This window comes from Littorina saxatilis, linkage group LG14, assembly GCF_037325665.1.
Source record: "Littorina saxatilis isolate snail1 linkage group LG14, US_GU_Lsax_2.0, whole genome shotgun sequence".
NCBI lineage: Eukaryota > Metazoa > Mollusca > Gastropoda > Littorinimorpha > Littorinidae > Littorina > Littorina saxatilis.
The window spans coordinates 19,841,220-19,854,028 of NC_090258.1; the positions used below are offsets into that span (position 1 = coordinate 19,841,220).

Consider the following 12,809-nt stretch of genomic DNA (forward strand, 5'->3'; position numbering starts at 1 on the left):
GGGACTCGGCTTTGCCGGGTGTACGCCGGCTTTGCCGGCGCACGAAGGAAGGGAGATAAACGCGCAAAACACTGGAGACCTTCTAAAAATAGTAACGTGCAGTGACATTGTAAAAAACGTAGTAACGGGAATATGGATTGACGCCACACGAAGGAAGGGAGATAAACGCTGAAAACACTAACACTGGAGAAGATAAGGAAGAGTTACTGGAAATGGATCCAGAGAAAAAGCAAAACCGGTTCAGCGCTGCGCGCTGAGAGCACGTGTTGAAATATCTCATCGAGCAGGTTGTGTCCGGGGTCTACCTGAATATGCCCACCAAATTTAAAACAGATCCATCGAGAACCTTGGGCGTGCATCGCGGACACACACACACACACACACACACACACACACACACACACACACACACCGTCACACACACATACACACACACATACATACACACACACACACACACACACACACACACACACACACACACACACACACACACACACACAGACAGACACAAGTCGTATATATATATATATAGATGCGCGCATGTGTCGATGGTGGCTTGTACCCTTTTAAATACTCTTCGCTTATACTCCTTGACCGATTTATTTGAGAATGCATGTGTCGTATGGATGTGCAGTGTTTGGCACCCGATGCTGTGATGTATTATCTGAACTCGGAGGAGGAAACGTCAGTGAATGCATCAGCCACCATTGATGACGTCGCTACAGTCATCGTGTATCTCATGTATGAAGGTAAGCTATACATCTAGATAATGCATTGCTCAAGCACAGGCAATTTAGAATGTACGATGCAGCCCCACTACATGCACGCTGTTATATTGGCAAAACATAAACCCACGCTGTTATATTGCGGTATGTGTAAGCATAGTTTCAGGTTTTATTCAACACCTGTATGCAAGCAACCATTCAAGCAGACAAACAAACAGAAACACCCCCTCCCCTCTTACAATTGACAAATTAAGTAGAAGTGCAATGCCAAGGCACTGCATACCCCCCGCGAAGGACAAATCCGCTTTCTCTCTGTCTCTCTGTCTCTCTGTGTCTCTGTCTCTGTCTCTCTCTCTCTCTCTTTCTCTGTCTCTGTCTGTCTCTCTCTCTCTCTCTGTCTCTGTCTGTCTCTCTGTCTCTGTCTGTCTCTCTCTGTCTCTCTCTCTCTGTCTCTCTCTCTCTCTGTCTCTCTCTCTCTCTGTCTCTCTCTCTCTGTCTCTCTCTCTCTCTCACTCTCTCTCACTCTGCCTCTCTCTCTCTCTCTCACACACACACATATACACACACACACGTACGTACACCCCAAGTCACACACACACATACACACCCCAAGTCACACACACACACACACACACACACACACACACACACACACACACACACACACACACACACACACACACACACACACACACATTGACTCACATTGACTCACACAAATCTCATACACACAAAACACACTCATACTCACATAGACAGACGGACACACACACCCTTGCAAACACACACACAATAGTATAGCGTTTGTGGGATACCTCCAGCTTCGTTGGGATTAACATAAGCACCAACGTGCTATTCTCTGACCCAAAACATTGTTGACGAGTTGACTCCCTCCAGCGCCGGCACAGAAGTGATTAATTGACTGTCCTGTCGACGGGTACATTTTAAAGATTCGTCAATTCGTCATTTAACGATTGGGAAATTCCTTGCCATTCAATATTGCTGCACTGACCGCAACACGGTGGTCTAGTGGTAAGGCGTCCGCCCAGTGAGCGGGAGGTCGTGGGTTCGAACCCCGGCCGGGTCATACCTAAGACTTGAAAATTGGCAATCTAGTGGCTGCCACGCCTGGCGTCTGGCATTATTGGGTTAGTGCTAGGACTGGTTAGTCTGGTGTCAGAATAATGTGACTGGGTGAGACATGAAGCCTGTGCTGCGACTTCTGTCTTGTGTGTGGCGCTCGTTAAATGTCAAAGCAGCACTGATATCACCCTTCGTGGTGGACTGGGCGTTAAGCAAACAAACAAACAAAAATTGCTGCACTGAATAAAAACAATTAGCCCTGCTTTTCGTCACACATTAACCTGTACATTTGTTTACCTATATTTTTTCTCAGCTGTGTACATTCTTACTCTATTCATCTCAGGTGTTTATTTTCATACCCTTTCTCCTCTTGTTTTCAAATGCAATTTGTACTGGTTAGATAAGACAAACTTCTCGTCATTGATTACTTCTGTCTGTCATTACAGCTGCTGCAATCGAAGAGGAGTGCCGCATGTTGCCCAAGAAGTCTGAGTTTGTCAACAGCCTTATCGCCAGGCTGACGGAGAGTGCTGGCGACCTCTCAATGCCTGGTAAGGTCTTCGTGCAGTTACACAGACCTTCTAGCGTTTACAACATAGCCTGATCACTGTCATCCTCAGAACCTCCTGATAAAAATAAGGGGAGGGGTGGGGGTTGGTGCCGAACTTGTATGACCAAGACTGTATGTGTCTGCTTTTTATATTTAGTCAAGTTTTGACTAAATATTTTAACATCGAGGGGGAATCGAAACGAGGGTCGTGGTGTATGTGCGTGTGTGTGTGTGTGTGTGTGTCTGTCTGTCTGTGTGTGTGTGTGTGTAGAGCGATTCAGACTAAACTACTGGGCCGATCTTTATGAAATTTGACATGAGAGTTCCTGGGTATGAAATCCCCGAACGTTTTTTTCATTTTTTTGATAAATGTCTTTGATGACGTCATATCCGGCTTTTCGTGAAAGTTGAGGCGGCACTGTCACGCCCTCATTTTTCAACCAAATTGGTTCAAATTTTGGTCAAGTAATCTTCGACGAAGCCCGGACTTCGGTATTGCATTTCAGCTTGGTGGCTTAAAAATTAATTAATGACTTTGGTCATTAAAAATCTGAAAATTGTAAAAAAAAATAAAAATTTATAAAACGGTCCAAATTTACGTTTATCTTATTCTCCATCATTTGCTGATTCCAAAAACATATAAATATGTTATATTCGAATTAAAAACAAGCTCTGAAAATTAAATATATAAAAATTATTATCAAAATTAAATTGTCCAAATCAATTTAAAAACACTTTCATCTTATTCCTGGTCGGTTCCTGATTCCAAAAACATATAGATATGATATGTTTGGATTAAAAACACGCTCAGAAAGTTAAAACAAAGAGAGGTACAGAAAAGCGTGCTATCCTTCTTAGCGCAACTACTACCCCGCTCTTCTTGTCAATTTCACTGCCTTTGCCATGAGCGCTGGACTGACGATGCTACGAGTATAAGGTCTTGCTGAAAAATGGCATTGCGTTCAGTTTCATTCTGTGAGTTCGACAGCTACTTGACTAAATATTGTATTTTCGCCTTACGCGACTTGTGTTTCTTTGAACTGGTACAGCTACAGTAGTATGTGTTGGGGGCGGGGAAATAGCTCAGTCAGTAGCGGGGCTGGCTTCAAAACCAGTTGTCGCTATCGGCGTGGGTTCGATCCCCACGCTCGGCGAGGGATTTATTTCCCAGAGTCAACTTTGTGCAGACTCTCCTCGGTGTCTGAACACCCTCGTGTGCACGCATGCGAAAGTTCACAGCGAAAGTCTCAGGGCTTGGAAACATGAATACAAACACGCAGGAAGAAAATAAAACGAGATGGGTAGCGCCGTATATTGTATGGCAGCTCGCTTTCCACAGGAAGAAAGAAGCCCGAATTTCCATAACCTCACAGGACTATATGAATCTTATCCTTATCCTTCTGGTTTCCATTCTGTCCATAATTTGTTTACGCCTTTCCCCATTGAAGTCTTGTATTTTTCTGTTGGTTGCTGACCATGCCGGGCGTTTGAAAGACAACAGGTCATAATGTCCTTTCTCTCTCTCTTCCTTCCCTTCCTTCTGTCCGCAGTGAGTTTTCTTTTCTTTTTCCTTCTTGAATCCTATAATATAAGATATGATATCATGAGATATACTATCATAGTTTTCTTCCTGCCTTTTCCACTCTACTTTCTTCTAACCGGCACGGTTGGCCTGGTGGTAAGGCGTCCGCCCCGTGATCGGGAGGTCGTGGGTTTGAACCCCGGCCGGGTCATACCTAAGACTTTAAGATTGGCAATCTACTGGCTGCTCCGCCTGGCGTCTGGTATTATGGGGTTAGTGCTAGGACTGGTTGGTCCGGTGTCAGAATAATGTGACTGGGTGAGACATGAAGCCTGTGCTGCGACTTCTGTCTTGTGTGTGGCGCACGTTATATGTCAAAGCAGCACCGACCTGAAATGGCCCTTCGTGGTCGGCTGGGCGTTAAGCAAACAAACAAACAAACTCTACTTTCTATCTCCAGAAATCTGTAATCCTTTTTGTTTTCTTCGTGAACTCCCGATCCCTTTTTGTTTTTCTTCCCATATTCACTCTGCTAAGTATCCCCACTGAAATGTTCTCAACGGGAAAGTCTAGGGGATGGGTCGCTGGAGGTGGGGCACGTGAGATGTAGCAGCTGAGACTGCTCCCACCCAGACAGATTGCAAGAAGATTATAGGCGTCAGCTTAACATCTCCATCCTTGAGTTATAAAGGTCGTTCGTTTGTTCGTTCGATCGTTCGTTCATCCCGAAATCTTTCCCTCCTCGTACACTTCTATTTTTTCTTCTTGGTTCATGGGCTGAAACTCCCACGTTCACTCATATGTTTGCTTGAGTAGGTTTTTACGTGTATGACCGTTTTCCCCGCCATTTAGGCAGCCATACGCCGATTTCGGGGGACTCGCACACCATCTATAGGCCTACCTGTCGTTGTAATGTTGGTTATTTAGGCATATTGCATGTTATATTCATATTAGAAAATGCAGAAAGTGGAAAGTAGGCCGTTTTCAACTGAATGATGTGTAATTAGTGGTCTTCTGGATGTTAACTTGTTGACATGTATGGTTGCAGGATTCTTCCAGCTGATGGAGCGCCTCGCCATCATCCCGATGTTGGTGGAGGATGGCCACGACGACCACGCCGGACACAACCACATGCGGAAGCGACGCAGTGTCTCTGATGACGTCAGCATGTCACGTGTCAAGAGGCAGGCGGCAAGCGGGAGTAACCTGGTGAGTTAAGTGATATTGGTGGATCCTATATACGAGAAAAAAAGTTGTTGCCATCAGCATTATCGTTGACGTGATCATTTGTATCCTCATCATCATCATCATCATCATCATCATCATCATCATCATCATCATCATCATCATCATCACCGTGGTCGTCATCATCATCATCGTCAGCAGCAGCAGCAGCAGCATTTAATGACAAATATGGCAAGTTCTTAGGCCAACGAAAGAAAAACAGAACTTCGCGTAATTCACTCAAGGCAAGGGCTCCCCTGAGCATGCAGAAAGAACATAAGTCCTGTATTAACCGGCCCCCGTAGCGCAGTGGTTAGCGCATCGGGCTGCGGGCCGGGAGGTCGTGGGTTCGAATCCCATCAGGGTCATGTGGGTTTTTCGGGCTACGGTCGGCTCCTACCCAGACTGGAAGTGCTATGGTTCCAATGGGAAGGCTGGAATCACACAGCCGAGTGTCATTCACTTAACGAATGCGACTTTGAGGGTGCTCAGGTTCTGTATACCTGACCAACACCGCAGGTGCGGCAGTTCTCGGGCCTAGTTGACACCAGGATATATTATGACAGTAAGCGTAGAGTGCTGCTCTGTCACGTAGTCTCAAACCAAATTGGAAATCCATAGCATCATCATTATAATCATCCTCATCTCATTAATCATTCAAAACTATAAAATGTCCTTGCTCTTGTGGCCCTTCATGCCCGGAGCTCTCATGGTGACCTTGGTCTCAGTGTTCCTGTTCCATCCTTCCCTGAATAGTACTTCTGCTGTCAGTCTTCAACGTGTGACGTTCTGGGGGCGTCGACGGAGGGACGTGGTGGCGGTCTGCTCTCTGGAGGAGACGCTCACTTAGTCTGGCTCCGCGACTTAGCAGTCAATGTCGTTAGTAGGGGGCATAGTAGGTAGTGGGCTGAGTCCGTTAGCTCGGGACAGACCCACTACTGAACACCGTCGAAGTGACTCAGCAGAAGTGCAGTGTCAACTTCCGAGGGTAGCCTACCGCAGCGACCCGACATCCCTCCCTGGAGCGTCTGTAAAATCGACAGGTCTGGCAGCGGAACGAAATTCAGATGTGGATGGAGCAGCGAATGCAGGGACGGTGCGGCGTGAGAACACCGGAACAAGGAACAAATGTAAGGAAGAAAAAAAAAAAAAAAAAAAAACCCACATAAGTCCTGTAAGGCTGATATGATCAACACACATTTTGTAAATCTAGATAGATAATATGATTATTATTCTGGTACTAGACATATTACAGGAATAGTAAAACTAATCGAAGGTTTCAAATACGTGGGAATACCATTGCAATTACAGTGTCGTCGTTCATGACATACATTTATGAAAAGTTTTGTACGTTATGTTTGTGTATGTTGCTGTTATTGTTGGTGTTGGTGTTGGTGTTATTTGGGTTATGTGTGTATTGATGTGTACTTGTATGTGTCTATTATGTTCTGAGAGTGTGTTTTTATGTGATGTTATCACGAGCCAAAAGAAAAAAATCTGTTTGTTGCAGACAATAAAGTTTTATTGAATTGAATTGAAGTGAATTGAATAACGTAGCTTATTAACTCTTTTGTTAATTTGTTTGGTCAGAGATGCTACACACCACCGCAGCTGATGGCAGTATTTGAGACAGGAGACACGATCACCCCTCAACAGCTGACACAGATGTCGCCAGCGCTTATCTACCAACAACTGTTCACACAATGCCTCATTACGGCCAACAGCACTGACACCACCATGAACAACAATGATTTGAGTGAGTTGTTGTATGTGTGTGTGTGTGTGTGTGTGTGTGTGTGTGTGTGTGTGTGTGTGTGTGTGTGTGTGTGTGTGTGTGTGTGTGTGTGTGTGTGTGTGTGTGTGTGTGTGTGTGTGTGTGTGTGTGTGTGTGTGTGTGTGTGAGGGACAGAGAGAAAAAGAGAGAGAGAGAGAGAGACAGTGAGAGAGAGTTAGAGAGAGAGAGAGACAGTGAGAGAGAGTTAGAGAGAGAGAGAGAGAGAGAGTTCGAGACAGAGACACAGAGAGAGTTCGAGAGAGAGAGTTAGAGAGAGAGAGAGACAGTGAGAGAGAGAGTTAGAGAGAGAGACACACAGAGAGAGACAGAGAAAGAGAGAGAGAGAATTAGAGAGGACGAGAGAAAGAGAGATAATTTTATTTATATCTTGAAAATAAAATCTTCTATTGAACAAGGTGATATTTTGTGTATTTTCAGGGTGGTTGTACGGCACTATCACAGTGGTCATAGTGTGCCTGTGTTCGCTGGGCGGGGTAATTCTGCTGCCCTGCATGAACAAGTCCATTTACAAACTCGGCATGGCTCTGTTCGTCGGTCTGGCCGTCGGTAGTCTGGCAGGGGACGCTCTGCTCCATCTTATCCCTGCTGTCAGTAGATTTGGAAACATTTTGCTCATTTTCTTCTGTGTGTGTGTGTGTGTGTGTGTGTGTGTGTGTGTGTGTGTGTGTGTCTGTCTCTCTCACACACACCCACACACACACGCACACACAGGCAGACAGGCAGACAGAGACAGACAGTGTGTGTGTGTGTGTGTGTGTGTGTGCGTGTGTGTGTGGGTGTGTGTGAGAGAGACAGACACACACACACACACACACACACACACACACACACACACACACACTGTCTGTCTCTGTCTGCCTGTCTGTCTGTCTGTCTGTCTGTCTGTCTCTCTCACACACACCCACACACACACGCACACACACACACACACACACACACACACACACACACACACACACACACACACACACAGACAGACAGGCAGACAGAGACAGACAGACAGAGATAGAGAGAGAATTCACGTATCAGTGGAATATGTGTGCAGACAATGGGAGCTCACCAACATGGAGCTGGAGAGGAACACGACCATGGCGGCGAAGTGGTGGTGGAAAAATACATCTGGTTCGCCCTTGTTACTCTTGGTGGTAAGGGTTTTTATTTTATCTTGATAGATGTTTGTTTGATCTAGTTTGGGTTGTTTCTTTGTGTGTGTGTGTGTGTGTGTGTGTGTGTGTGTGTGTGTGTGTGCGCACGCGGTATGGTGTGGTGTGGTGTGGTGTGGTGTGGTGTGGTATGGGTGTTCTGTTGTGTTGTGGCTGTTTTGTGTTGTGTTGTGTTGTGTTGTGGTTGTGTGGTGTGGTGTGGTGTGGTGTGTGTTCTCTAAGGCTTTTATTTGTTTCTTTTTTTCAGGAATCTATTTGTTCTTCCTCCTGGAAACTCTCTTTACGCGTTGTCTGCTTAACAGGGTAAGACCATTTTAAATATTACCCAGTACATGAAAGTTTTTTTTTCTTCTCAAAAATGAGATGAAACAAGTAACATGCAAGCCAACACAATATTGCCAACTGGGGAAAATTGTGTCTAAGGGAGGCAATCAGCTTGCTGAATACCAAAGTCTCATTTGCAGCTGTTGTCTCCCTTGTAAACATTTTAATTATTGGTGATATGGTAAGTACGCATGTGATACGTTGTATGATAGTGAAGAAATGCCTTGCTTCCCGTGCTAACAATCTGACGATTCACCACGGGAATTTACACGGGGGAGGAAGAGAGATTTATGACGATTTACAAACCAGTCTACAATAGCAGGGAAGGTCATTATTTTTACAAACCAGTCAACAATAGCAGGGAAGGTCATTATTTTTGTCTTCAAAAAAAATTACCATTTCACGCATTAAGTTATTCACAACGGTGCACGTACATGAATGTCACTTTATTTGTTTATTTTCAATAGCATCCTAATCATCCTTTCACGCCAGGTTTTAGCCTAACATTTTCTGCTGTTGTGCACACTGTACATTATGTGCTTTTCGAAGAATTGTTTTTCTTCTGAGATTCGATTGAACATAGTATTCTGTGTTGTTTTCTTTTTGTTGATAACGATCTTTAAAAACTAACTTTTGTTCGCTTTTTTTCTCAGCTCTTGGGTTTGAAACGCTGTAGAGCTAAAAGGTTATAGGTAGCTCAGTTGGTAGAGCTCTGGACTTGTGATCGAAAGGTCGCAGGTTCGAATTCGGGCCGGGACGGACACGGGTCAACTTTATGTGCAGACCCAGAGACGGAAGCTATGTCCCACCCCCGTGTCACCATAACGGCACGTAAACGACCTCGATCGTTCTGCCATAAGTGCAGATGGCTGATACCAACTAAACACGCATACACTTCTGTATTTCATCAAAAGCCGCGAGGGCGTAAAACTCGAATTATCTTATAACCCATATCTTGTCCTTAAGAGGCGAAATATTTAGCCTGTAGGACAGTAAGCATTCTTTTTCTTTTTTTGAAAGTACTATGACTGTACCTTAATTGTTTTTGTTTTTCAGAACGTGCCCGGTGCCCATGGACACAGCCACAGTTACAATATGGATGAACTTCCGGTGAGTTATTTCAATTGCTTCCACAAAAAAAGTAGGTTGCATTCAAAGCGTGTCTTTTTCAAGAGTTTCCATTGTTCACTTGAACGCACTGACACCAGGGTCATTACTCAGATTATTGACAAGGAACCTCGGTGCCTATCTTTCGGAAAACAATCTGAAGAAAAAAACGAAGAAACAAAAACAGACGGACTGTTGACGTTCTAAAGTCCAAAATCATGACAGTAGAAAGTTAAGTTATTGGAATATTTCATTTTTGTCAAAGCAGTGAATGACTTGTTTTGTCAGAAATTAAACGTTTCAGTAACAAGCCTTTTTTTTTTTAATTTTTTTTTTTTTATACATTTAGTCAAGTTTTGACATAGCGGGGGGGAATCGAGACGAGGGTCGTGGTGTGTGTATGTGTGTGTGTGTCTGTGTGTGTGTGTGTGTGTGTGTGTGTGTGTGTGTGTGTGTGTGTGTGTTGAGCGATTCAGAGTAAACTACTGGACCGATCTGTATGACATTTTTTCATGAGATTCCTGGGTATGATATCCTCAGACGTTTTTTTTTCATTTTTTCGATAAATGTCTTTGATGACGTCATATCCGGCATTTTGTAAAAGTTGAGGCGGCTCTGTCACACCCTCATTTTTCAATCAAATTGATTGAAATTTTGGCCAAGCAATCTTCGACGAAGGCCGGACTTTGGTATTGCATTTCAGCTTGGAGGCTTAAAATTTAATTAATGACTTTGGTCATTAAAAATCTGAAAATTGTAATTCAAATTATTTTTTTATAAAACGATCCAAAATTACGTTTATCGTATTCTTCATCAATTTCTGATTTGAAAACATATAATTATGTTATATTGGGATTCAAAACAAGCTCTGAAAATTAAAAATATAAAAATTATGATTAAAATTAAATTTTCGAAATCGATTTAAAAACAATTTTATCTTATTCCTTGTCCGTTCCTGATTCCAAAAACATATAGATATGATATGTTTGGATTAAAAACACGTTCAGAGAGTTAAAAAGAATAGAGATATAGAAAAGTGGGCTACCGCGCTTTTCTGTATTGTTAATTTTACTGCCTTTGCCACGAGCGGTGGACAAACGATGCTGCGAGTGTACGGTCTTGCGGAAAAAATGCTTTGCGTTCAGTTTCATTCTGTGAGTTCGACTGAGCTTGACTAAATGTTATTTTCGCCTTTCGCCAATCTTTCGGTAACTTTACACAGTTGTCTTGAAGGTCACAAACAAACAAAGAAACAAATATCAATCGAACAATGTTGATATCTGCGATATAGTCCTATACCTTGTGTGTTTGGCTCTTGTTTCAGACTAAGAAGGAGGACATTGAGAACCCAAAAAACAAAGGTAAACAACTGAAACGTCCATTCTGCCTATCTGCTCATGAATACCACTGTCTGCATGTCTACTCCTTGACTGCATCTGCACTGTAACTGTCTGACTGCATCTGCACTGTAACTGTCTGACTGCATCTGCACTGTAACTGTCTGACTGCATCTGCACTGTAACTGTCTGACTGCATCTGCACTGTAACTGTCTGACTGCATCTGCACTGTAACTGTCTGACTGCATCTGCACTGTAACTGTCTGACTGCATCTGCACTGTAACTGTCTGACTGCATCTGCACTGTAACTGTCTGACTGCATCTGCACTGTAACTGTCTGACTGCATCTGTACTATACCAGTTTTACTGCATTCTAACTCCTATATGTGTGCCTGTGTTTTATCCATCTGAATAGTTACGTACACACTCTCTGCAGATGGGTTACTCTCTGAATAGTGTGCATTTACTTTCATCCAGACCTGCACAGACCCCCCGCGGGTTAGGGGGAGTCCCATATTGGTTGGGACTAGAAAGAATTTACCCGATGCTACCCAGCATGTCGTAAGAGGCGACTAACGGTTCTGTTTCTTCTCTTCTTTTGTCTTATTTCTGCCTTACCAGTTCTTTCACCTATATTTCCTTCCAAGAAAACTCTCCCTACTATTCCCTGCAGTTTTCCAATTCTTTTCTTGTTGTCTTATTTCTACCTGACTGGATCCATCACCTTTATTTCACTTACCAAAAGTCTTCTTTTCCACATCCTTATTTCTCTGCACCCCGCATGTCGTATGAGGCGACTAACGGCTTATGTTTCTCCTTTTACCCTTGTTAAGTGGTTCTTGTATAGAATATAGTCAATGTTTGTAAAGATTTTAGTCAAGCAGTATGTAAGAAATGTTTAGTCCTTTGTACTGGAAACTTGCATTCTCCCAGTAAGGTCATATATTGTACTACGTTGCAAGCCCCTGGAGCAATTTTTTGATTAGTGCTTTTGTGAACAAGAAACACTTAACAAGTGGCTCTATCCCATCTCCCCCCCCCCCTTTCCCCTATCCCATCTCCCACCTTTCCCTCGTCGCGATATAACCTTCGTGGTTGAAAACGACGTTAAACACCAAATAAAGAAAGAAAGAAAGACCTGCACAGCCAAATAGTTACACTCTCTACAGAAGGGTTACTCTCTCTGTGTATTTACTTTCATCCAGACCCGCACAGCCAAATAGTTACACTCTCTACAGAAGGGTTACTCTCTCTGTGCATTTACTTTCATCCAGACCCGCACAGCCAAATAGTTACACTCTCTACAGAAGGGTTACTCTCTCTGTGCATTTACTTTCATCCAGACCCGCACAGCCAAATAGTTACACTCTCTACAGAAGGGTTACTCTCTCTGTGCATTTACTTTCATCCAGACTCGCACAGCCAAATAGTTACACTCTCTACAGAAGGGTTACTCTCTCTGTGCATTTACTTTCATCCAGACCCGCACAGACAAATAGTTACACTCTCTACAGAAGGGTTACTCTCTCTGTGCATTTACTTTCATCCAGACCCGCACAGCCAAATAGTTACACTCTCTACAGAAGGGTTACTCTCTCTGTGCATTTACTTTCATCCAGACCCGCACAGCCAAATAGTTACACTCTCTACAGAAGGGTTACTCTCTCTGTGCATTTACTTTCATCCAGACCCGCACAGCCAAGTAGTTACACTCTCTACAGAAGGGTTACTCTCTCTGTGCATTTACTTTCATCCAGACCCGCACAGCCAAATAGTTACACTCTCTACAGAAGGGTTACTCTCTCTGTGCATTTACTTTCATCCAGACCTGCTCAGCCAAATAGTTACACTCTCTACAGAAGGGTTACTCTCTCTGTGCATTTACTTTCATCCAGACCCGCACAGCCAAATAGTTACACTCTCTACAGAAGGGTTACTCTCTCTGTGCATTTACTTTCATCCAGACCCGCACAG

At 43.7% G+C, this 12,809-nt stretch overlaps 1 protein-coding gene across 1 annotated transcript in view; it reads left to right on the top strand.

The window, feature by feature from the left end:
* LOC138947319 (zinc transporter ZIP4-like) overlaps positions 1–12,809 on the top strand; it is a 57,978-nt gene that overhangs the window by 38,327 nt on the left and 6,842 nt on the right. The window contains exons 4-12 of the mRNA XM_070318766.1: positions 638–752; positions 2,258–2,362; positions 4,932–5,092; positions 6,698–6,863; positions 7,320–7,489; positions 7,948–8,047; positions 8,313–8,368; positions 9,446–9,499; positions 10,821–10,857. Coding sequence (XP_070174867.1) covers positions 638–752; positions 2,258–2,362; positions 4,932–5,092; positions 6,698–6,863; positions 7,320–7,489; positions 7,948–8,047; positions 8,313–8,368; positions 9,446–9,499; positions 10,821–10,857 — 964 coding nt within the window. The remainder of the gene's footprint in view (positions 1–637; positions 753–2,257; positions 2,363–4,931; positions 5,093–6,697; positions 6,864–7,319; positions 7,490–7,947; positions 8,048–8,312; positions 8,369–9,445; positions 9,500–10,820; positions 10,858–12,809) is intronic.